This window comes from Centroberyx affinis, unplaced genomic scaffold, assembly GCF_046629955.1.
Source record: "Centroberyx affinis isolate AG114_WGS23_722 - 3 ecotype Tasmania unplaced genomic scaffold, CSIRO-AGI_Caff_v1 ptg004810l_1, whole genome shotgun sequence".
In the NCBI taxonomy this organism is placed as follows: domain Eukaryota; kingdom Metazoa; phylum Chordata; class Actinopteri; order Beryciformes; family Berycidae; genus Centroberyx; species Centroberyx affinis.
In genome coordinates, this window is record NW_027282340.1 from 63,107 (window position 1) to 89,451 (window position 26,345).

At 40.6% G+C, this 26,345-nt stretch overlaps 2 protein-coding genes across 8 annotated transcripts; both read right to left on the reverse strand.

Annotated features, from left to right (window-relative positions):
- Nucleotides 1–5,676: 5,676 nt before the first annotated feature.
- On the reverse strand, nucleotides 5,677–10,645 carry mob3a (MOB kinase activator 3A). 3 transcript variants are annotated; one of them, XM_071545215.1, is made up of 4 exons: nucleotides 10,440–10,645; nucleotides 8,694–9,261; nucleotides 7,415–7,617; nucleotides 5,677–6,602 (listed from the first exon to the last, which is right to left on the reverse strand). In XM_071545215.1, exons 2-4 carry the CDS (start codon nucleotides 9,109–9,111, stop codon nucleotides 6,573–6,575), a joined length of 651 nt encoding a protein of 216 aa, XP_071401316.1. In that variant the 5' UTR covers nucleotides 9,112–9,261; nucleotides 10,440–10,645; the 3' UTR covers nucleotides 5,677–6,572. The 3 variants fall into 3 exon arrangements, with proteins under 3 accessions (XP_071401316.1, XP_071401315.1, XP_071401314.1); XM_071545214.1 differs by lacking the exon at nucleotides 5,677–6,602 and having other exon boundaries at nucleotides 7,015–7,617; nucleotides 8,694–9,162; XM_071545213.1 differs by lacking the exon at nucleotides 5,677–6,602 and having other exon boundaries at nucleotides 7,016–7,617.
- Nucleotides 10,646–10,983: 338 nt separating this feature from the next.
- On the reverse strand, nucleotides 10,984–26,185 carry zap70 (zeta chain of T cell receptor associated protein kinase 70). 5 transcript variants are annotated; one of them, XM_071545209.1, is made up of 14 exons: nucleotides 26,169–26,185; nucleotides 25,967–26,037; nucleotides 19,282–19,797; nucleotides 18,054–18,214; nucleotides 17,807–17,945; nucleotides 17,305–17,386; nucleotides 17,084–17,106; nucleotides 16,962–17,001; nucleotides 16,272–16,476; nucleotides 15,370–15,576; nucleotides 14,397–14,589; nucleotides 13,752–13,892; nucleotides 13,484–13,596; nucleotides 10,984–13,306 (listed from the first exon to the last, which is right to left on the reverse strand). In XM_071545209.1, exons 3-14 carry the CDS (start codon nucleotides 19,684–19,686, stop codon nucleotides 13,189–13,191), a joined length of 1,827 nt encoding a protein of 608 aa, XP_071401310.1. In that variant the 5' UTR covers nucleotides 19,687–19,797; nucleotides 25,967–26,037; nucleotides 26,169–26,185; the 3' UTR covers nucleotides 10,984–13,188. The 5 variants fall into 5 exon arrangements, with proteins under 5 accessions (XP_071401310.1, XP_071401309.1, XP_071401311.1 ...); XM_071545208.1 differs by lacking the exon at nucleotides 26,169–26,185 and having other exon boundaries at nucleotides 25,967–26,096; XM_071545210.1 differs by lacking the exons at nucleotides 25,967–26,037; nucleotides 26,169–26,185 and adding an exon at nucleotides 20,141–20,238.
- Between the last annotated feature and the right edge of the window lie 160 nt (nucleotides 26,186–26,345).

Here is a 26,345-nt window from a genome sequence, read left to right on the forward strand (position 1 = left end):
AACATGTTGGCTGCCTTTCCGTAGCCAAGAGCACATGGTGCAATCGCAGGTTTACTGGGAAAACAAGTCCACACATTGAGGGGGGTGGGCCAGTGTCACTACAGGGCAAAAGGAAGAGGGTACACAACAGAGGTGGCAGTAACCCCATTCCTAAGTAACCCCATTCCTAAGTAGATGTGAATGACTCTCAATCAGGAGCAACTCACCCAGGAGTGGCCTCTCTTTTCAGGGAGAGGTCACCCCTATCTGAAACTGGATTGGAGGAGCACTGGGGGTGTATCTCAGTGTTGTTGCTGTTCATGATGAGAGATAGGATTACATTTCATTGGATACTTCAAAAAAAAAAAATTTGAAACTGCATAGAGACTCGTCAAGCCTTGTCATCCACCTTTGTTATGTCGCATCAAAGCCATGTGCACTGTCGTTGTTTACACCAAACAAATGACACAAGCTTCCTGTGTATCAGCTATGACTGTGCAACATTCATTGCAATACAGTAATGTTCATTGTAACCTTATTCAACACTTTCTTTGAAACTGCCACACACAAGTTTCAAGATATATTAGTGACGTTAAAGAGCATTTTAACATACCGCTTTTGAACTCTGCTCTACTCAACTGAATTAAGTAAAGACAGAAAGAATACAAAGATGCCCTGAAGGAAATGCTGTGTGGAAAGACAGAACATGTCAGTTTGATCAAGGTGTTGAAAGGAGCTCAGGTCTGTCTTGAATCGCAGGATTAGTAGCAAAACATGCCTGTACTACATATACAGTACAGTGCTGCATTCTTATGCATCTGTGCACGTGAATGAGTGGGATTGCGAGTAGGTATGTATGTATGACTGTATATGTTCATGCTTTGCTTCTGCACGTGCCTGACATGTCTAAGCAACGGCGTCAAACACTACATAGATAAGCACGCTGCAGGCAGCCAGCAGTCTTATAGTGTTACAATAAGTTGCATACTTTTCTCCAGTAGTAAGGTCAGAGTGTCACATGGTGCAGATTGAACATCCTTGTCTATTCCTGAGAATCTTTCCTAGAACAAACTTCCCAGAAAAAGACATTGAGCCACCTGCTGTTAGGCAAAGAAACAACCACAACTTCTAGCAAAGTAATATGTGTTTGAGGTGTTACAGGGGAAAGACAACATCCTGGATGAAATAGAACAACAGTAATTATTATGGATCACTGAAATGAAATCCAATACCCACCAGAGCACAGAACTATACCATGGATTTCGCAACAGTCTTTGCTTTGTTCCAGCTATTTAATTGTGCACACTCTAGAAACGTTTTGTTTTTTTTGCGCTTTGCTCTTGTTACATAACCGTCTCCAGCAATGTTTTTTGAAATTAATCATGCTTTTAATTTCTTAGAATCTCCTTTGAGATTGTGTAATAGGCTGCTGCACCAACAAATGAGATTTGTTAACAGTCACCACACACTTGAAATGTCATTCATTTCAATGGACATTTTAGGGCTGTGGTGTTTGGAATATCTTGGCACTACTTATTTTCTGAGAAGCTGTCACATTAATGTATTGTATTTAATTGCGATAAGTGTTTGCAATCACTGCTGCAGTGGTTTTTAGAAACTAATATGGAATTAATTCAAGTTAAAACATATAATTGAACAGATACACATGAAATTGTCCTTTCAGTTAAATGTATTATCTGTAGTAGTCAGTCTATCCTATGCTGTTGTGTTTACAGTACACAGAGGGACACTTCACATAAGATGATGAAAACAGAAAAGGAAATTGCAAGTTGTTGAGGATTGTAGCCAACAGGTTAGGATAGGTATGACATACGCCATTATTTTCATTTCAAATTTCACAATAGGTTACTTAAATATCCTGGTATAGAGAGTTAGATTGCTTTACAGTTTGATTTTAATGTCCTGTATTATTGTTGTAGCATTGTGATGCATGAGACAACTGACTTGCAAGACATAAAACCGTTAGGGTGTGTACTCATACCAGTGTTTGCTGAGTCACATCATCACCCGAACCCCATTCTCTACGTGTAAATAATCACACTGCACAGTCAAAACAACAGACATGCACTGCTGAGTAAACCCTGACAGAGTTGGACAAGCTTCAGTCTGATTGGTGCAGCCTGAAATTCTTCCCCTTGAACTTGGCCTCGTGCCTGCAGTTCACTTCCTCCAGTTTGCCAGAGCCCTCTGGGCCAGTCTGGTAAATTCCACGGAGGAAAAAACACACTGAAGGAGGGAGGAGCGAACCCACGCACCGCCCGTCTCACACGTAACAGGCAGAAGAGAAACCGCAAGGGCAGAGAGTGGAGTTTTTAGAGGAAATGACTCTCCTGCCCTGACTGGCAAGGAGAGGGGAGGGACAATCCTCTCATAAGAGGATCATGTTGCAGCAGGGCAGTGAGGTCATTTCAGTGCTTGTTGTTATTAGAGCAGAAGGTTACATCATTTTTTAAAACACAATTCACAATTAGAATTAAACCCATTTCCAAAGTAATTTCAGAACAGTTGTTTGCTATTATTTCTGATGTTTCATATGGATTAGAGAAAATAGGAACAATCTATGTTGTTTCAACTTGAGACGATGGTGAAAAAAATCTTTTGTTTTCAGGAAGGAACTGGGGCTGAACACGTCCTCAACTGTGAACGTGCTGCCCGCTTATTTTCAGATTCTGACCTTGCTCTTACTTTAAGCTCAACATAAAGTAAGAGCAAGGTCAGAATCTGAAAATAAGATGGATATTTTTTTTTTCAACGTCTGTTTATTGGTATTTTAGTCAACAGTAAACAGTGTATACAAATTATATAAAGTATTTAAAAAAAAACAGTACAGAGTGTGTATACACAAACACACAGTAAAAAAATAAAATAAAAATAAAAATAGAACACGTACAGAACATATACAGTATACAGTATAAATATCATTCAACGTACAAAGCTGCTTTACATGGTGATTATTATTAGGTATAACCTAGTTATTGTAGCAAAGAGTTAAGAGGATATTTATTGCCTAGCCTCAACATAATCAATGAAGGGTTGCCATGTCTTATGGAACTTCTCAATGGAACCACGTAAAGTGAATCTGAGTTTTTCCAGTTTAAGGTGTTGCATAACATCTTTAATCAACATAGTGTAAGTGGGAGGCTGTGCCTGTTTCCAGTTCAATAGAATTAATATGCGCGCTAAAAGGGTTATGAATCTTGCCACAGTAGAAATGAGTCCTCTAAGATGACTTTCCTCTCCCGGTACGCCAAATACAGCCAACACTGGGTCAGGTTCTACTATGTGTCCCAGGATATTAGACAGAGTTTTAAATATAGAGTTCCAAAAATTTGATAACTTTGGGCATAGCCAGAACATGTGCCCCAGCAAGGCAGGAAATACCCCACAGCGGTCACACAAAGGATCTATATTAGGATACATTTTAGAAAGCTTAACCTTTGAAAGATGGAGATGATGCAACACCCTGAACTGGATAAGACCATGCCTGGTACATATAGATGCTGAGTGCACACCCCCCTGTGCCTCAATCCATTGCTCCTCCATTAAGCCAATGCCCAAGTCCTCCTCCCAAGCGGATTTCAGAAAATCCAAGGATATATCTAGTTGATTAGACATGTAGTTATAGATATATGATATTTCCCCCCTAGATGAAGGATCAACAGAAAACAAAGATTCCATCTGGGTGCTATTAGGTGCACTAGGAAAGGTAGTTGTATTGGATCTAATTGCGAATTTGTAAAAATCGAAAGAAATGGGTTTGAGGTAAATTTCATTTATTGCACAATAATTCAAAAGAGGGAAACGTGCCATTAATATAAAGATCTTTCATTCTTATAATGCCATTACAAGTCCATAATTGAAAGGAGCTATCTAATAGAGAGGGATGGAAATGGTGATTTGCACACAGAGGGGCAAGGAGAGAATTCCCATGCCATCCAAAATGCTGTCTTATTTTAGTCCAGATTTGAAGGGACTGTTTTACAACAGGATTAGTTTTAGCAAATTCCGATGGCATAGGAAGGGAAGAGAATAACAGTGCACCAGGAGAGGCAGGATGACATGAGGCCTGCTCAATTTGCAACCAGGCAGGTTGATCATTTGATTCAAAGGACCGACCCCAGAAAGAGAGAGCTCGCACATTACAGGCCCAGTAATAATACTGAAAATTAGGCAGTCCCATACCTCCGATCTGTTTCGGTTTTTGTAAAAAGTACTTTCTAATTCTAGGGGGTTTCTTATTCCAAATAAAACGGGTGATTTCTCTATCTAGTTGTCTAAAAAACGTCTTATTAACAATGGGGATGCATTGAAAAAGAAATGAAAATTTGGGGAGAATATTTATTTTTATGGTATTAATTCTCCCTGCCAGGGATAAAGGGAGATGAGACCACCAGCCAAAATCATTGATGGTACGTTCAAATAGAGGTTTGAAGTTCAACTTAAACAAGTCAAGGATAGACCTAGTCACGACCACTCCCAGATACCTGAAGGACTTTGGGCAACCTTGTTGATGGGGAACAGTTAAAATAAGATGGATATTAACATAATCTGATGCATAAATAGTTTGTATAACTCAGATGACAACTGAAGCCAGATGCCCCTCAGGGTATTTCTTCCCCAGGTGGGAAGGGAAGATGCCTCTTCACAAAATTGTATTGTTTGTATTATGATAACAAAATTGTAGATGCTTTGATTCAATTATCCTCTAAAGGAGTTGACTTCAGCATCCTTCTTGTGTACATAATATTGATATTCAAATTACAGCTATTTATTTGAACAGAGAATGGACGTTGTTCTCAAGTCTTGCCCCGGGTTACCCTACAAACTAAGCCATTTGTGTTGTGTTTCATTATGCTCATAATCCGAACCATTAAGACTGATAACCGTCTCCAAATCTGACCAACAATGTTCTTCTCAAGCCTATTTGGCATCTTTGTGAGCCCTGCTGAATCAATCATGCAAGGCCGAACACATTCAAAACAAAACCTCTCTCTGTATTCATCACAGAACAGCCAGCCTGTTTCTTACATAACCAGCTTAGTCGAATCATTAACCTAAATCAGGTCTAGAGAAGCTCCACTTCCCTGTTCATGAGGTAGAACTGGGACAATGGACTGATTTCATAAGAGACACAATATGAACTGTAGCAATTCCCCTGGCCAGGCAGCTGCAGCGCCTGATGCCACCCAGTGGACATTCTTGAACCTGGGGTGTGTGTGTGTGTGTGTGTTGCCGCCGGGGGTTTTTGGCATGTGAGGTTTGAGTCTCGTGCGACCTTCAGCTGCCACCGTATCTTCAACACACACACCTACAAGTTTGACATCTGAGAGCCTGCCTCATGGCCCACAGCGCACAATAGCAACTGTGTAAATATAGTGGACTTCCTAGTAGAAGCTCTTCGGTGAACTTGCTTTAAACAATTAAACGATGAATATATCATTTACTTGATAATGCTACAAACACCAGCAGGTTATTTTTGCCGAGTTGTTAGTTTTCAAATGTATAACTCTGTTCAGATGGATGCCACTGGGCCCCCGGTATACTTTAATGCCTAAAATGGCATTTTTTTTTACGTTTCACAGTAAAATCCTAAATGCTTCTAAACAAAAGCACACACACACAAACCATTTGGCATTATACAGATATGCTCAAAAATAATTGACCTTATAAATCTTTTAAATTTCCTTTATTTTCTTTCAAGTTATCCTTATATAACAAAACACTAAGAAACAAAAGCCCCCATGTATCTTTTGGCTTAAAGGTAAGAGTGATATCTGCATGGATTTTTAGGCCATTGAAATTGCCTGATTCTAGGCACTTTTGTTTTTACTATACAATGAATTATCATGTTGAAACATTTTGTATATTACACTGATTCTTTTATACATGCTCTGCCAAAACAAATACATCACTGTTGCGACTGTTCATAAATGAATGTAACAAATCTAGTGGTAAAACTGACTGTTGGCAGTTTTGGAGGGTTACATAATCTATTCTGTTCTAACTGGAAAAAAGAAATAGAACAAGCCAGGTTAAGCCATAGCCCAGTACTATTAATTACAGGGACGAAGTAAAAGAAGTAAATTAATGTAAATGTAAATCAAATTCTGCTCACACAGTTCAGATTAGAGTAACAGAGTAGAGAGTCAATTTAATGTAACCACATACTGGATCTTACATATATATAAGAGTTATATATATAAATTACAAATCCTACTAGTTTTAGATCATTTTAGATAGAAAGAGAAACAGAAGCATCCTGGAATGATTGAGATTCAAATAAAATAGAAAACAAAAACATCAACACAAACATAAACCTCTTAATACTGTGCTCTGATAAAATGCTTGAAAACTTTTAAAGGAATAGGTCGCCTTGCATGAAAAGGTTCCTGCTTAAAACCTACGTGGCTAAAATAGATTACAGTACTTAAATATAAAAATAAAGACTCTTTTCAATTTGTTTTTTTTTTTCCTTGCTTTTTTTTGTTTTGTTCTCTGCTGCAGTCTTGTAGACGGACGGAGGCGTTCATCAGTAGGGGAATGTGTCAGCTGGTCAGCGGTGCTCTGCTCCCTCAGTGACACATCCGAGACGTCATCTCTTTCTGCAGCACAAACCACAAGGCAGTCACACTGTGTGTTAGAAGCAGCAGTGAAGGAAACACCTGGATTCTCCACAATATAACACCTGAAGCTGCAATAAGTACCTTTACATATTTTTTGCAGAGTGACTCATAATGACTACATGTAATACTACTTTGTAACTGCTTTTATTTCTAAGAAAATCTAGAAACAATAACATAGCAATAACACTAAGCCTAGCAGATGCCTCCTTGTATATTAAACATGGTGGGAGAGTCGACCAACCACACCAAAAAGTAATTCAATATTATTGTTTGTCATCTCTCAATAGAATCATATCGTGATGAAATTATGATATCAAGTTATCTTGATACACAATTCTGTTGTCTAAGTTAATGATAAAAAGCAAAAAGTGATTAAAATCTCTCATGAAATGCGATCTGAAACAAATGAGGGTATATTTGAAATTTTTATCGCATTTTACATTTCTATGGAATTCAATGCAATGAACATCAATTTGATAATTTAACGTGATTTTGCATATGCTAGCAGGTATCGTCATGTATTAATAGAAAAAAAACATAGGATTAGCGTGATATAATATTAATTTGGTCCATATCGCCCAGCTCTAATTTTAGGCATCCAATTTATGGTTTGATTTACTCAGTTTCATTGGTCTGGGAAGATTTCTTTTACAAAACCTCATAGTGTTCAAAGCTTTAAATACTTTTAGTTTGTGAGCATACAATTCTATCATTTCAGTATAGGTCAAAGCATTTTATTCACATTTTTATTTCATAGTCCTGTTTATTTTTGTTTTCAGCTGCTGACTCACCAGCGGCTCCAGCTCTTTCTGGTCGGTGAGGTTGAACTCGGTGACAAAGTAATAGAAATGCTTGTAGCAGGTATTGACGTGAGCCTCGGCCCCCATCTGGCTTACGCGGTCAAAGTGGTGGATGTAGACGTGGACAAACACACGGAACAGACGAGACAAAATCTTCTTAGCCACCTGCATGAAGGTCTTAGGGAATGGAGTACCTTGGAGTCAAACAGAGGGAGGGAGAAAAACAACACGGTCAACACATGATGATCTCTTGTGCTTTTGTTCACATATTAACACAGAAAGGAAGTTTATATCAATACATTTCAGTTAACTTTTTATGTGCTATAGGAGTGTCTCCTAACCTTTTTGTCCTTTGGAGCCAGGGTGCTAAAGGACCCGGCAAGTATAACTTTGTGCGACATGGAAAAACCAACACCACTTGGTTTGGGGGATAAGCTGTTGCTGCATCCAAGTGATTAATTCAGTTTATCGTTTTGCTTTGACTAATTTAATAATATTTCAGGAATCTGTTCCAGAGGACAGCAGCTAAGGTCATGTCTATTCATAGCCTACTGTACATTGCGTGACCCGTTTATAAATCCATTGCTGGGATGCTTCTGTAGTTAAGTCAGATGCCAAGCTATGCACAGCGCTGGGAAGACAAAGATAATAGAAAACTGAGAATGCCATACTAACAGTAGATAAGCTGATAACGCACACTGTCCGCAATGTACAACTCCATACAGTCCATCCAACAAATGTGGCCCTGCAGATTTAATCTGAAGCATTTTTTGGTGCTCCATTTTCACATACAAAGTGGCTCCATATTTTAGATGTTGCCTTGACTCCATAGAATTCCATGTTTACCATATCTCATATTAATATGACCTTTTCCCATCATGTACCCATTACATGATGGTAATTTTTTTCTTTCTTTTGGACTTTATTGTGATGTTAGGAGTCGCTGACACAGTCTATGAATGGGCAGAGGCCTGATTTGCACCCAACTCAAATAACTTTGTGTCTAATTTTAAAGACAGGGATTTTAACCAACCACTCCACGGTCCTTTACAGTAGGATTTCTCAAACTCTGTCAGTCTAGGACCCAGATAAGGAATGACATTTCTTGCCCTGGATCCTGGCCTTATGAAAACACACTGCCCCGACGGTGGCAATACTCTTTTTTGAGACCCACAAAAACATAAGCCTGTGACCTATTTCTGGATCCCGGCCTAGAGTTAAAGGAACCAAGGTCTTGACACGGCCATCTGTGGCTAATCTCAACACTTACCGACGTTGGTGGGGAAGATGTGCTCGTTGTTGATCTGTACCTCAATCCAATCCATCAGCAGGCTCATATACTTGGGGGCCGACAGGGCGGTGGGCCTCTTGTACTTGTGCTCGTCCTGCCAGCGGTATTCATACTTGGGCCCACCGGACATGACGGGGCAGGTCTGGTCAGTGCAGGAGTCGCTGATGGTGCCGTAGATGAGGTTGATGCGGTTGAAGAAGTCCACCACGTGGACCGCCACCCAGTCGTTGAGGTCCTCGCCGTGGGGCAGCTGCACCGCCTGCTTCAGGTCCAGCCCTGCATTCAGAGACGCCTGGGCCTTCTTGTGCAGCTCGAAGCGCTGCGTCCCGGGCTCAAACTTGCGCTTGGGCCGGAATGTCCTGTCTTTGTTGAAGACTTGTTTCAGGGCCAGGGACATGGTCGCATGTGGTGCCGGCGGTTTGTTTGAATGTTGCTGGTGAATTATTTTCTGGTGAAATGGAAACAGTTAAAAGGTTGTGCAAACAACCAGGGGAGAGATTTTGTTATGGATTGTCTTTTGGTATTTGTCTTGACTCTGTTTGTGGTCCTGTGTGTGATTAAAAAGGAGAGAGACAGAAAGACACAGAGGGTGGAGTTTGGTTAATAAAGGCACTCTGCATATTACCATTAAAATGCCTAGTTTATATCAAGTCTGATCTTTGAGTATGAGTTGCTTTAGTTTTAGATTTACCAAAATATAATCTATCAAGCTTTCAAACCATTATTACATAGTTTTAACTTGGGAATTACACAACAGATAGCAACTGTGGGTCAAGTTTTGTCTTGTCTTGGGCCTGCAATTGCATGCAGGGATGTAGTGAAGGGTAAACTCACTAAACTCAGTTTATCCACCCTTATTTACAGAAGAGTTTAGCCACCTTTTTAGGCTGACATACCACTTTATGATGTAAATCCATTGTGTATATCTTGGTAAGTAGTATCAAACACGTTATATGAAGTTATATGAAGACACAGCCTTTAAAAAGGTAGAAAAAAGCATAAAGTATGTTTTCTGAAAAAACATGTTTATACTGGTGGTTGTTCACCGACTAGAGGATGTAGTTGTTTACCCACCATTTTATCTGCCACTACATCTCTGGTTGTACAGGCTAGTAGGCCAAATCGTTAACGAAATCAATTCAAGCGACACCCTGACTTAACCTTTGGCCACATCTCAGGACAGGTAAGCTGCGAGTCTTACTGTCTTAACAGTGACAACAGTGATACTTATAGAGAAACGCTTTACATTAACAATGATACACGGTTGCACAGTGAACATGACTCATTTCCTATTGCAGGCACGCGTACCGCCGCGACACCAAGAATTTGAGGAATGACAATAAAACGAAGTAAAACCATGGTCAGTAATGCAGGTAACAGACTGCTGCTGTAGGCCTACATCGCAATATCTGCATAGCATCTTCGTAATAACGTGAACTTCCTATCATTTTCGCAACATTTTCCAACATAAAAGCTAGAGATTAAACACCAAGGCACATGACGACTGTACTAAGTTTATTCGTGACGTGCCTGCGGAGATCGATCGGACTTGTTGCTTCCTAAAAACAGGCAACAAACCCGTACAAGGCAAGCCAAATACACATTATTCCCGCTTAATAAACATGTCATTTTTTAACGAATTCGTTTAAAAAAAAAGCAATAAATGCAGACAGATGATCAAACGGTGACGAAATTGCCCAGTTGAAGCCACTTTCCCGAACTTACTCGTTCCGCCTTCCTGTTCCGTCAATGTTTCCTTCGACCGTTTAGCAAATATTACCTACTTACTGTTTACTATCTGTAGGCCCGTAACACGCACAGAATACATTATGAATACATAGTGCAATACCTATTGTAGTATTCCTAAACATTCAATAAACATGTCACTTTATTAAGAGAAACTAACGCCTGACTCCTCCCTACCAAACGAAAAGTACACCAGCGTGAAGCTAGACCAAGTAACATTAACTTCCGCTCAAAACCTTCAAAATAACACTCCTATTGATGTATTGCAGCGTTTTGGGGGTTATCATGTAACAAAGTGAATATACACAATATATATTTAAGGACAAATGTGTGCAAAAGGTGCCAAATTAAAATGCAATTGATTTTGTATATATATTTTTCTCTTTTCAAAAAAATGTTTCACAGCTTATAGCCTATTTATAGTCATTTGAGCCTCTATGCCTACAAGATATCATGTACATAGGGTTTCAATGTATATTTAATGCAATGATTCGGAGTGAAAAGTGACAAAATGTACTTTTATTTTCAAGGCAAAATCCCATAACTTCCTGTGTTGCCCTGACTGCCTCTGTGTAGCTTGACGCAGTTTAGAAGTACTTCCTTTGATGATACGTCACTGTAGCAGCCGAGCGGCAGGAGGCAGCAGCCCTGCTAACCTCATTTATTTTATAACACTTTCATGATAACCCACAAGCCATTATGATTAAGTCTTCACAGACAAACAAAGGCAATATAAATCAATATAAATCTACTAAATTGTTCAAGATCTTTTAGCCCGCTAGCCTATTCAACACCTTTTCACATAATATATTTCAACACACAATACCTCTTTAAACTATTGGAAATGTTAGAATAATAAAATGTAATATAATAAAATGTTAAAATGAAATAAAATGTTGTCATAATAATAATAACACAAGTTTTCAAAACAGTCAGGTGCTTCACAGACCAAAAAAATAAAAAATAAAAAATCCTAAATGCCTATAATCCTCTTTAAAATACAGAGAATTCTGCTAGTGTATTAATTTAAGCCGCCTATTTTGGGAAGATATTTTTATATATTTTTGTGTAAGGCTTCATACCATGAGATTCTCCACACATTACTTTGTGGGCTTATGATAGATCATGATCCAAACCTTTTCAGATGTCAGAGTGGCTGGAATTTGGACTTTTAGTGCAACTTGTGTTTCTGTGTGGTTTATGTTTCATGATCTACAGCCAATCACACCTTTCAAAGCAGGGATTTTTTTCTATAGCACTGCTTTATATTGCTTTGCAGGCTGCAATAACATTTGTCTTGGATTCCTGTAGCAGTTGATTTAATAGTTGCCATTAAATCGCACATCTAGGCTGTTAGAGATCTGCTGAATTCTCCTTTTTCTGTTATGATTCATATGGTTAGTTTCTTAGTTATATCTTCCATATGTCATTTGGTAGATGTTTTTATCCAAAGTAACTTACAGTACCACAAGTGCAGACATTGGTAGCATGGCCTCAGTGGGAATTGAACCCCAGACCCTGGCAGTGTTGGTGCCTTGCTCTGTCCATGGAGCTTTATAGGACAGGATTATTTTTCAAGATATTATTTCCTGTATTTTCAGATTCATACTTATTATTAGCTCTTTATGCTACCCTTGTTACAACATTTTGACATTAGACCCTTTGAAAGCATTTAAGTAGAAGTTATTAAAACGTTATTCCACAGGCGGTGTGCTGTCAGTATATTATTCTTGACTGTGTCTGATTCACTTCACTGATTCATTTTTTATTTAGCTTGGCTTTCATTATGCAGCACATGATTTTGTGTAATTAACACGTGTGGTGCATTGTTCTCATTCTCAGCTTACTGAGGCTTCATGTCAAGTCAACCAGCACCAGAACCAGCCATAAATATTACCATGCAATGTTATAATTTGTAGTAAATCTAAGGATCGGAGAATGAAGACCCATGGGACCATTATACTGCTATTGAGTGATGAAGGTGATGCTTTGCTATTTATTTTTGACTGTATGTATAGAACTTGTCATATAGAGAATCAGACAATAACATTAAGTATGAAGGAGTTCATGGGTTGCAGATTTACAGAGGATGTAGTTGTGCTTGACATCAATGTTTCATTTTTAAGGAACTTTATAGTTTGTGCTCACAGCATCTCAAAGCAAATTGATTGGCCAACTTTGTGTGTCAAGGCAAACCAGAGAAACACAACAAGAAAACCACCTACACAGTATAATATCAGTAACCTCACTACTTTAACTTAAGAGGAATTTTGAAAGAATGACTTTTATATTTACCAGAGTGCCGTTCTTTCAGGTTGTTTCTACCTTTACTTAATTAGTTAAAAAAAACACAAACAAACATAAACTGCCCATAACCGGTGGCACATTAGAGCTGAAGTACAACATCAGTCAGATGTACATAGGCCTCCCATTTTACTCCTAAATATCAGAATATAAAATGAATTCATTCATCATTGTGTAGATTTCGACAGTTTCTCCACTTAACATTCAAACCAAGACAGACAGAGATCCTCCTTGCATGGCTGACACATTGAAGACCAAATTACAAATGCACATTTAATGTCACTGAGGCCTGTTCAGCTGTAACGGTACTGTAGCTGAAGCTGGTCAGTGTGCAGTTAATAAGAAGCTCTTTGTTTTGGTTGTTTAATGGCCATTTGAAAGGATGCATTGTGCAGCTCTGGGACAGAATGTGCCTTGTTTCTGTCTACTCGATAGGCTCAGCAGCGCCTGCGTTTCCCTCAGGCTGGGCCTTGCTGGATATGGAGTAATGGTAAGTCCTCATGGACTCCTCAACCTTCTTGAAGTCTGGACGTTCCTCATGCCTGGAGAGAGAGGAAGGCCCAAAGCAGTCATTTTGAAAGTTGTTGTTAATGGGTGGCAATGTCACGAGACCTTAAACATACAGTGCGCTGCAGTGTTGTGAAAGTAGTACTTTATATAAAACATTGTGCTTGTTAAACTCTGACTATATAACCCCATTCAGAAAATAAGGTTCTCACTTGAATGTCCAGCATTCTTTCATCAGCGCATACATTCGGTCTGGACATCCTGATGGACACTCCATGCGGTTCCCAGTTTCAATGAAGCGGGTCACATCTGGACCTTTCATTTTCTGGTTGGAGTTGGGACAGAAAGAAGAAAAAGAACTGTGACCTGTTCCATATAACCATTAGGAACAATCCTCATAGTAGTGTGAATGCTGTGATCAAGCTAATCTATATTGTTTGAGTTTTGCCATTGATTCTGTTCTGCTGAAACACACAGTACCTTGTATGGTTTTCCTCCAAAGGAAAAGGCCTCCCACATGGTGATACCAAAACTCCAGACGTCGCTCTTACTGGAGAACTTGCGGTGGGTTATACACTCTGGAGCATACCACTTCAGCGGCCACTTGCCTGCAGTACGAGCCTGTGCAAGACAAGAGGTTTGACAACAAGCAGCATGTCAGTGATTCAGCAAAGGCAGCCGACTTGATTATTAGTAATCGGGGCCAACATAAAAGGAGGTGAAAGAGGGAATAATTCAGAGGCTTAAGGGTGCTGTATGCAGCCAATATTTTCCTAACAAAAATGTCTACAGTGAGTCGATTAATGCTGTATTCTAATTATGTATTCCAGTATTATATTTTTTCCCAGGAGTCAAGGATTCCTGCTACCGTTTGGTACCTAGATTCCTTCCAGACGTAGGTCAATTAACAAAAGAAAAAAAAAAATCAATTGAGTGTTTACTTTAGTCTGCACAGACAGAGTGCCTTGCATATTGAATTAATGTGCAAGATCAATCAATCCCAGAAAAGTAGTCAATTTAAGATAAAGTATCTATTAGTAATTATAGCTAAATGCTGGTCTGTTTCCAACACTGTAAGCCACTGTTCCCCATTCTTCAGTGATTCATTTATATTGCAGAATGTACCCTGTAGTAGTTGTCATCTGCTCCCAGGGCCTTGGATAGCCCAAAGTCACTGATTTTGGCGAACTGTTGGTTGACCAGCAGGACGTTACGCGCTGCTAAGTCTCTGTGCACAAAGTTCCTCTCCTCCAGGTACTTCATTCCCATCGACACCTGGTGCATCAGGTTGACAATGTTCTCCACACTCACAGTATCCCTATGGGGATAACAATAATGATAGTGATGACAATAATAATCATTGTTGACCGCTTTCCCTCCAAAGAACAGCAAAAGGAACAAAACAGATCAACAACTAATCAGCGATGAGATAAGTAATAATAAAAAACTGCAAATCATCACTTAAATGCAAATTTATATAAACGTGTATTCCGTTGTTTCTTAAAAGAAGATACAGAGCTTGCTGATCATATTTCTGCTGGCAGGTGACTTCTAAGTTGAGATGGTTGGAAAAGGAGAGCGACAGAAAGGAAAGTGTGAGCGAGGAAGTGCACATGAGTATTTGTCCTTGCACATATGTGTGTGCATCTGTGTATCTGTGTGTCTGTGTCAGCTCTAGAACTGCCAACATGATACAGATAACATGCCCTGTCAGCTAGTGTCAATGCCAACGGGCCTGATGGCCACCCATGCTAAAAATGTCCTGTATGCACTCGCAGTATGGTCGGACTCTTCTTCAGCGAAGAAAGGATTAGCACTCTCCTTCTCTTCTCACATGATCTGGTGCAATGTAGATGAAGTTTCAAAGATTTGAATGAGATTAACTTTGTTACATAGTTTAGAAGAAAACAGTCTTTCAGTCTTTGGCTGTCTATATATAACACACTCAGTGGCCAATTGTGCTCAAGAATAGCAGAGAGGTAAATTTTTCTTTGAAAACTTTCCCTAATATAAGGAGGATGCATGCCGTAATTCATATTAACAAGAGGGATTTGATTCCTCCTCTAACTGATTGACTTCACTAGCAACTTGGACGTACTTCTTGGAGGAGAGGAATTTGTTGAGCGGTCCGGCGGAGGCCATCTCCATGACCAGCATCAGGCTCTCTGCGTTGCACAGGCCCAGCATGCGTACGATGAAGGGGTTGCTCAGCTGGTGCATGATCTCCGCCTCTCTCATCATCTCCTCCTTCACCAGCTTCTCATTCTCACTCTTCAGCACTTTGATGGCCACATCTATCTGGCCCCTGAGAGAAAACATATATTATTTTGGATCAGCGTCTGGCCTTTACAGATAGAAGCCTATGTGCACTTGCCGACTCAGCTGGAAGAGCACTGGGATCAGTATTGAGTAGACGTCTAAGATAACACACACACACACACATACAGTTGTAGAGGCCATACCTACAGTATGTCCTGTCTCAGTTTATGCCACTGGTGGATTTCAAGCGTATACAACTTGTAACAGAGGAAGAGGAAGAGGATTAGGGCCACATATTTGAGTTGAGTTCTGAGAATGAAGTCAGAATTCTGAGAAGAAAGTCAGAATCGTAGAATTCTGAGTTTAAAGTCTGAATTCTGTGATTCTGAATAAATCTGGAGAACTTTTTTTCTCAGAATTTTGAGAAAAAAAGTTAGAATTCTCAGAATTCTGAGATTAATGTCAGAAAATTGTTCATATGTGGCCCTAATCCTCTTCCTATTTTTCAGAACAGAGCTATCTGTTCATTTCTGGGGGGTCCACCATGCTTGCTCATGTAAATATGAGTTATTGTACAAATACACACATTTACTATGTTGTGTTGTTTGTGAGTGGCAGTTACTTGAAGTGGGAGTTGTTTTTAAGATGTGATCCCCATCATCATATAGCTCACACACTATTTGTTGTGTTACAATGTGTCTGTGTCTTGCAAACAGTGAATAGAAAAGACCCAGCGCTCACGAGTCAGTTTTGAGGACTCCCTTCCTGACGCAGCCAAAGTTCCCAGAGCCCAGCTCCACCTCGTCAACCAGCAGCTGAGTCCTCTGGATGTTAAACCTCTTCACATCATTGGGGTTATGGTAAGGGTTGAACCCAGTGCAGTCCATGGGCAGAACCTCACGGTCTGTAGGCACGGGGTTGGCGGGTTTCGAGGCGCTTGCAATAGCTGAAAGGTCAAGGTCAAGCTAATGTTTAGAGAAATCAATATCCTGAGTGTGTCCAAAAGCTCATAAGACATGCTGCATGCTTACAAGGCATTTCTAGTGCACTTGGAGTGAAGGGGCTGTATGTGTATTGATATGTTGACCGGTTTTATGCGTCTACTGCATACTATTTGTTAGGCAGTAGGCTATTCTGTATGAATCTATGACTCTTTTAAAAACGTACTTTTAGCAACCGGTGCTTTTCTAATCACTCAACTGAGTTTCTTTTTTTAATTTATGGCAAAGGTTTTTGTTTTTGAAAAGGGCTGTAAAAACTACATTTATTATAGTTATTACCATCTCACAAGTTGGCTTATTTTGGAGCCAGGGTATGTAAGACAACAGAGCAACTAATTATGTGCGTTTTGTTGTTGCCATTATAAAATGATCTTGGTGCATTTGTAAAATGGTTTTAGAGGTATAAACTGTTGTACATTAGGCAACTGACCTCCAGGGGGCGGTGTGTATCCATTTGCACGGGGCCGCCTCTGAAAGAATGACATTCAAATGAATCTCAGAGAATATAAAATATGCTGAAATTGAACAATAAAGGATGTTGTCAATACTTACTCCTGACGGAACAACAGGTGTCTCTGAAAAGCGATGAGACAAATGAGAGTTTATGAACCATTTCAGCAACTAAATGTTCTGATTAACAAAGTTGAACGTGCTAAGTAGGCCCACATGTTACAGATGGACAACACGCATGAATGAAAGACGCAGTGGTTTGTGTTAGCAATGACATAATAATGATGCGATGTGAGAAAATGAAATGATATAATTTTCAGTACGGGCAGCGGCTTTGCTGTTGACACACGCTTCCCCGAGAACAGTCACCAGGCCATCAGGTTTCATCTTGAGGTACTCAACCAGCTGGGGGAGAGAGAGAGAGAGAGAGAGAGAGAGAGAGAGAGAGAGAGAGAGAGAGAGAGAGAGAGAGAGAGAGAGAGAGAGAGAGAGAGAGAGAGAGAGAGAGAGAGATGGAAGTAAGGAAAGTGTGTATCTGTCACATGAAACTTGAAAGAGTATCTCAGTATCGGTTAACTTTCATTTCATGCAAAACATCTGATGAGCAACTAGTGCATGACAAAGTGTGAGATCAGTGTTACAGTGTTAAATGTTGATTCAGACATGGACACTCCCTCTCAACTGCTGCTGCATTGACAGATAATGACAAAAAAAGAAAAAATAGACTACTCCAACTCAGTAAGTGCAGCGACTCATTAAAAAAAAAACCTATGAAGAAGTCGCCTTGAATTGGTAGGTGTCTCTGCATCTACAGGGAGGGCCTACCTGCCACACAGTGTCAAACTTTGTTCCCTCTGGCATGGAGTATTTCCCCGATTTGTCATGGAGGATCTGATAGTGGTACACTGTTTTCCCGTACATCATGGAGAGGGCAAATGTACCAGACACCTCTCTGTCTCTCACTCTGAGAAATGAAAAAAAAAGTTTATCAACAGCTTTGACATGAGGAAAATCTCTATTAAGTTTTTCCACAGCAGGCACAGATGTGACAATAAAACCCTGAATCACTCACAGGAACTTGCCGTCTGGTTGCGCTCCCGAGTAAAGCCTCCTCTCACCCTCCTGCCGTGTGATTTTACTGTGGTACCAAGGCATCTTCTCGTGGGCCGTGGTGGCAATCAGCCTCTCCAGCTGAGGAGCCTGGCTGATGATGGCCTGCTCCATGGCGTCACCCTGAACATAGTAAAACAAGTGGAATGGGCACAGGTGCAGGACAAAATCAGCAACTTACAGAGAGACAAGGAAGGATGTCTGCACACTGAATAAGCTCCCAACATATTTATTGCTTCATGAGGTTATTGCTTGACGAAGACCGTGACATCCTTCCTTGTTTCTCCCTGAACACAGACAGGCAGGAAATGAGACAGACGCACAGACACCTGCAGAATGAACACATTCAGATTGACAGGTGATTTGTATTGTGTATTTCAAACATACAAATGTATTTTTTCATGTTTGTAACTATATTATAAAAGATTTTTTCCTTGTGAAATCTTCAGCCTCTGAACATGTTCTAGTGATTAATTTAACGAAGTTGCCTGAATAGGAAACGCGTCACAGTTAAACAGTCATAGTTCACCATTCTTATGCTTGCTCACCCACATCAGGGGGTCACAAGTGGGTACAAAGGGACTGGGGGATGTTGTGGAGGAGGGCAGCTACATTCCTGCTGGCTCCTTCTGGTGCCTGCTGGGAGCCACAGGCGGGCCGACCTGAGGCCACACACACCTGGAGCTGGTTTAGCTGGTTAGCTGGAGCCCACCAGAGATAAAAGGCTGCTGCCCTCAGTGTGTGGCTGGCTGACTGGGGCAGCAGGAGAAACAGCTTATGTACGCTGGATGTTAGAAGTATTCATTTCTGGACTGGACTGGCACTGCAGTGAGCCATAACCCCTAACTGAATAACTAAGTTTGTTGGTTTGTTGGCTGACTGGTAACACACCAAACAAGTTTATTTTTCCCCCATTTTCATGGCAAAACACTCCAGTAATCAGCAGGGAAGCATAACCCGACTGCTCTCACTCCCTGCACATTCCCATTACAGTAGGAATCCATTTTTAGAGACTGGGGGCTGAAACGGTTGAAGATAGCTTTTCTACAGTATACCACAGGCAGTTCTCTCTCTCTCTCTCTCTCTCTCTCTCTCTCTCTCTCTCTCATTCTCTCTCTCTCTCTCTCTCCCTCTCTCTCCCTCTCTCTCTCTCTCTCTCTCTCTCTCTCTCTCCCTCAGCAGAGCCTCACCTCCAGGTTCCAGGTCTGTTTCACATACTCCCTCAGCATGTTTTGCCTCAGGCTGTCGAACACCCCGGCTCGTATGGGAGTGTCCGGGGAGCGCAGGCAGGGCTTCCTCAGGGTGCACACCAGCCCGTCGGGGTCCTTGCTGTAAAACTCGCACAGCTCCGCCGGCCCGCAGTGGGGCTTGCCCCCTGTGATGCAGAAGGTCGCGTTGAGCTGTTTCTCGATGGGGTAGTGGTGGAACTCCAGGTTCCACACTATGGACAGGACGTAGCCCCCGAGGTTGCGGAGACACTGTCGCAGCAGGAAGAGCCCGTCGGCCATCCCGGCCAGCTTCAGCTGCTCCTCGGCGTCCGAGCGGCTGATGCTGCCGTAGAAGAACGGCAGCTCGGCCGCAGGGTCAACAGACATGGCGAGATGTGGGAGAGTCAAGCTGGGCTTCGGCTTGGAGTCCTGTCTGATGTAGGCGGTCGTTTGGTGGATGGGATTGGAAAATTATGAAGGATTCTTGATGAAATTGACCTAAAGGTGGATACAGGCAGAAATAGAAATAGCATTTAAATGAGGTTGAAAGTTTGACATAAAAATTAGAGGAATGCTGTTGGTTCAGTGGGCTAAGGTGTAAACAGTACACTCACAACATAGATTTGAATCCAACCCATGACCTTTGACCTTTTGCTGTCAACCCCCCACTGTCCTGTCACTCTCCACTGATTGCCATATAAAGCAGAAGCACCTTAGAAATTCAGCGTCATGTCTTGTCGACCAAATTACAAAGCATTTACCAGAATACGATGTGAAAACTTACAATGCGGCATACAATAAAACTTAGATAAGTAAAAATGCATCGTCCCGAGAAGCTCACCTCCTCGTCTTCTCCCAACTATGAGGGCACAGAACAGTGTGTTCAGCTAACAGGACTGTCACAGCTTTTTAGAGAGCGTGATGTGCGGTGCCATATGTGTGGATTAAGTATTTAGCAAGCACCCACACTTTGAGACTGTGTGCTTGCAGAAAAACAGACTGGTGTTTCTCAAAGCCACAACAGGAAGTCGCGCTCCGCCCTCGCACCCTCCTTTCTCCAACATCTCACTCTTCCGTTGAACAGGTGCTTTTTGGTTCTAGATTATTCCCTCTGCTTGTATGTATGTTAGTATGTTAGTTTTCCTTTGGATTAGGAGAATTTATCCTACTATATCTTTAAAGCAGGTAGATGTGGCCGTAAGGAGTATGACGTGAGACTTTGGTAGAGATGTCTGAGATGGAGAGATGGCATGAAGGTCAAATTGGAATCAAGGAGTCTGTGTCTACAGTGTGAGGCGTTTGCGTGATAACAAGTGGAAAATGCCCGTTAGAGGTCAAAACAGAAATAGACATTCATCATAACTTTTAAGCACTCTTCAGCTTACAACATGCACAGCTGAGATCATTCATTGTGTGGAGTCTGGAAGAGAACTCTCAGTAGGGCCAGAAGAGATTTTAAAATAATTGTATCGAACTATGAGAATGTGATGAGACAGAAAGTCTATGAATGCAAATGAGGAAGCTGAGAATGAAGTGGAAAAATATCAGCGATTAGCTAGATTGTAGGCCGTGTGGATGACCTTCAGATGTTCTTCAACATCAATCTAATTAACAGCCGACATTGGAAAATGGACACCAATTTTTTCCAGTGTGTTTAGAACTAATCAGTCATCCTGCCAACCTTGCCTTTGTCTTGCTGTTAGATTTCTGATCAGTTTCCGGTTACCATGGGAACAGAAGGGCTATTTCTGCTCAATGAAATATACTATTTGATATTAAGATTAGGAATTCAGGTAAATACATGCCATTTTGGGGTCATGTAGGTTTTTTTATTTCTCACCTCAGATGTAAAATCATCTATGATGGGAAATAATTTAAAGCGTAAAAACCTCAGCTTCCTGGCTACACGCGTGTGATGCTGCCCACATCCACAGTGGGGAGTCACACAGACAGACAGCAAGATGCCACAAGTCATGAAGACATGGCCTGAGGGTCTGGAACCCCATCTCACCACACCAAAGGCAGACAGACCTCACACATCACAGCAGGACACACTGTACGGTACAGCGGTGCTACGGACCAGCTATGATACAGTAGGGCCAAGGCTTTAATTGTGTCAGTGTTAGAAAGCTGTTTGCAGCCGTGTTTCTGGGATATATGTCAGTGAGCATGGACCTCGCAGTGAGACTACATTTACTCTATTTGGTTTAGGGATGGGACGATATGCTTATCTCACTCGACACGCGATATGGGATTCAGGATTTGATACAACCACGATATGATGTAATAAATAAAAGTTCAATGACAACAAAGTATGACTGTGCAGAATTATGTTTATTTCTGAACAATCCTTTCTAGCAATATCATTGGCTTTCTAGAATGTAAACAACAATTTAAAAAATGTGATTGCAAAATGCAAATAATATAATTTGGATGGAGAGCTTGTGAAATTGTGATGGTCAAGCCATCTCATTTGTGATTACCACAGCAGAATAAAATGTAGCTAATACTGAGATTCATTTTTCTGCCCCATGATGCATATTGTCACATTTTTGTATTGCGATATATTGAATTTCAATATATCCTCCCATCCCTAATTTCTGTTCTTGGCTAAATAAATGAACAGCCTCTGCATTAGGTAATGTAAAGCCCAGTTTTAGGATAGTTTTAGGATTTTTGTTGATATTAGAATGATATGATGTGTGTAAAGTACGCAACCTTTCAAGTTATACTATGTTATGCATAAATTAGGCAAATTGTTTTTGTATCACGTCTGTGTCTGTAATTCAGATGTACTAATATAATAAATATAATAACATAATCTATCAAGTAGAATACATTAAAAATTGTTGATAGAGGGATGTTTGTAATTTTTCATTCTCAAGTTTGAATGGCCAAGATATCAACAAAACCATAAATGTGTCACCACATGGGCATTAAAGTTGAACATAACATCTTGCATTTGACCTCCCTAATTGTCCACTATTGCAGGGATTTTTCTGACAAGATTAGCAAACTTGTACTAAGATCTACTTCAGCAGAGAGAATAAAAATAATTGTAGATCATTGATTCTCTACTTTACCATCTATTACAGATTCATGGGAAGCAGATTAATCTACTCCAAATCATATACAGCCCCAGACGGTACTTGATGACATAAACTGAAAGAGAAAGTGATATTTAATTGCGACCCCTCTAACACATCGTGAGAAATGTATTAGCCCTACTGCTAGAATTTATTACATTAACTACAGTTCATACCAAACTAATGACAGTTTCCCTACAAGACATTAACACCATTTCAGCAATGCCAGCTGCCCAGTCTTGGCTCAGTGCAGTTTTTTTTTTCTTTGAATATCATTTCTAAGGCTTTTCTGCTTTACCAGTACATCATGGACAGGGACAGAAAAGAAGGGAGAGCCATGTGACAAAGGTCAGGAGCTTTGAACCCATAATGTCGTGGCTCTGCGATATCCTTCGATTCAATTCAATACTAAGCCTGGGATGGTATGCACCAAGAGCCTCAGAGGGCTGATCCTTCACAGAGAGTGCATACAGTGCATAAATCCTTTATTACGCATAAAAATATACTTTTGCGAATTAAGTACGCAGGTAGCGGTTTACTGAGCAGTGGAAAGAAAGTCGTATGAGTCATCGTTCACCCTGTTCTCTACAAGTGGAGGAGTGCATGTCGACGGGCCCGAGTGTTGTTTCCCACAGTGAAGAGTCGAGTACATTTTCCTGGCATGATTTAGGGCCTCCGAACCCCTCATAGGGCGAGGGGAATGCAATTAAATACAAAGCAACTGTGAGCGGTCAAGCATTTCTATCCTGAAGAGAGTTGAATGTTCCAGGATATCAGTGCCCGCTTCCACAGGGCGAGCGGTCGCTGAACGGTTTGAAGAGCGTGAAAACGACGTAAACTCTACACCATGGCCTTCGTCATCACCAGATCTCAGCCTAGTTTGAGCCATGGATTCTGGAAACGCGCCTGAGACGGGGTTTTCCACTATCATCTTATGAAATCAACTTATCGAAGAATAGTGTTGCGTCCCTCCTTAAGAACTCCAGACTCTTGTAGAATCTATACCAAGATGCTTTGAAGCTGCTGTGGCGGCTTGAAGTGGCCCAAAGCACTATGAAGTCACTTTTCTTTTGGTTTTTCATTTCATTTGTCAGCTACCTGTACATTTTCAGAGCAACCAGCCCAATATTGGTAGTGACAGGTAGAGCACAGCTATTAGCAGTAAACCTCTTACATTATATATAGCTTTTCTCAAGCAAGCGGAAGCAAGTGAAACCAAACCGTCCCTTCCTCTTGAGCACCCAAAGACGATGAGCTGTGAAATCTCTTTGATTGCTCTTTAGAACAAGAGCTACTTACAGCTGACAGAACAGCTCAGACATGACTCACAGTAGTTGTAACACATACTTGAAAAAACTATATTAATAGCCTAATTTTGGATTTTAACGTGATGAAGCTCGGCTGAAACAGGGGTGAAAAGAAGAATACTATTCCTGTTCACTGTGACATGAGATTCATACATCTCAGTAATTCTCAACCCAAGCAGCTAATGTTAACTACAGTCAGAGTGGCATAGGATCAAATATTTGCATTGTGTACATAGATATATTGACTAGTCCGTATCAGTCTGAGTGATTAACACAGCGTACAGATTCGGAATTTCGTTTTTCTCTTTTAAGCAACTATACGGCGCAGAGACATTATGATTTTTTATTCTTTTGAATCAAACACCAGAGAGATCACAGCATGAGGTCGGTCATGTGCAAATGATATTGCTCAAAGACACTTAAGCGGGAATGGACACTGTTTGTTACTGGGAATCAAACAGCGTTTCTAACTACAGCGGCTCTACTGTTTAACATAACCTGTGTTCTCTGTTGATTATGCAATTGACATCAATTCAAGAACATTCCAGTGATAACTACTTAGCTCAGTTATTTTAGGTGATGGTTATTTTGGCTGTGCTAAACTTTATCAGGAGAATGCCGCCTGGGTTATGTTAATCAAAACATTCCTAGATACATACATCAACATGTTTGTGTGGCTGAAATGTTGTCTTTCGAATGCTTTGGGACTGTGTAGGCATCTACCAAGATATATTGTGTCCTTCTTATGTCTGCTCATGCACGGCCCACATTTAATGACTTTTGCCCCAAATTGGTCTTTGTGAAAAACCCACTTTGTAGGCATTTGCAGGGGCTTTCTCAAATAACGTGTTGGTGTAAATTCATGTAGGCTATGATGACAAAATTAGCACTTAACTAGGGCAAGGTCCTATTGTGTGAGTGTTGATTTAATAACAATTACTAAAGAGGTGCAAGGTTTTAAGTGGCCATCTGTATATCAGATTAGGGACCTAAACTGTCTCAACCTCAAATACCATTTCCTGTATCGATGGAAACTGTTTATTTAACAGCCTGTATATCTTAATTTGTTCTTATTCATAATTTGTGTTCCTCCCAACTAAAATCAACTTGTTGAGAATTCAATCTGAATTTCAGATTGACCCACAACAGTTAAGTTCAAAAGTGGGCGTTTTCATTTGCATTTTAAATGCCATAAACCCTGAGCGTACCTAGAATAACACGACTAACAGCCTCTGCTGCTGCTGTGTACAATTGCAATGATTGTAATGAATTTGCAAACACGGTTTAATCTTCGTCCTTAAATAAAGTCCCTGTCAATCCACTGAAATAAACTTCAATGTTAAAGTATTCTGGACTCAACCTTAACAGTCAGAGCCATAAACCAACACAAACATTTGTTACATGAAATCCTTATTCTCCTGTCCAGGCCAGTATTGTCTGGCTGCGGCTTGAACATTTTGCAGATATGCCTCAGTCGAGGACTAAAATACATCCAGTAATTTTAAGAAAAGTTACAAGCGATAAATGACACACATAGACCTCTTGGGTGTGTCAAAAACCTACCCATTTTTGGTTTTCTATTCCAAGGCACAATGAAAGCAGCTATTTATATAAATGTAATCTCTACTTTTGAAGCCACAGCAACAATGCCACGGCCTCACTGTGGCGGACACACTCAGTCTTTGTTCCAGCTAATGGAAACACAAAACCTCATTTTTAAATGGACATTCTTGAGACTGTTGTTGAGATTAAACAGATCAGTGAGAGTATAAATATCACAAAATTCTATTCACAAACTGAATTCAGATGAAAATCTCCACGACAGTGAGTCATATAAAATAAAATAAAACTCTCTGGTGGAGTTCTAATTTGGCCCTGGAGGCTGTGGGTGTTCACATTTACTCTTAATTTACTAAGATGAAATGTTAAAGCATGGGTTGAGTGGCGGCCTTTAAAATGACCAAATTGACGCACTTGTAAACCAAACCATGTGTAGGCCCATCATGCATGTGGCAGTTGGGAGAGGAAAGTAGACGATTAACCAGTTCAACTGAACAAATCGCCCTCTTTGTGTGAGAATCCAGAATATAGAGTTGTACTATAAGTTTTTGGGTCATAGGCTGGAGACAGACCTAATTTGCAACAGACAATTTTCCCGTATCATCACATACGACATCCTGTTTAGTATATGATGTTAAGAGTTAAGCAAATCTACTAATATCAAGCATGTCTTCTGTTTTATTAGATGCACTACAAAATCTTAGATGTACTTACGTTTCTCTGCTTCAGCTCATAGAGGAGCAATGTTGTAACTTCAGAGACGAAGGTATCTGCTGATCTGAGTGCTAAAGGTGCAGGAAAAAGCTGTTGGTTGGCTGTGACTGATGCACACACACGTATACCCACACACACACACACACACACACACACACACACACACACACACACAGGCACATTGACTCTAATCTAGTCTCACAATTCAACTGTAGTCTAGTGGCATGGAAACATCTCTGATCACTGATAATGCAGCTCACATTTTGACTAGATTTTACTGAGTCATTCAACAAAACCAGCACTCTCCAAAATCCTGAGAGACCCTTTACAAACCAAACCAAGATCCTTCCATCTGCAAAATGCAGGATGCTTGTGACGC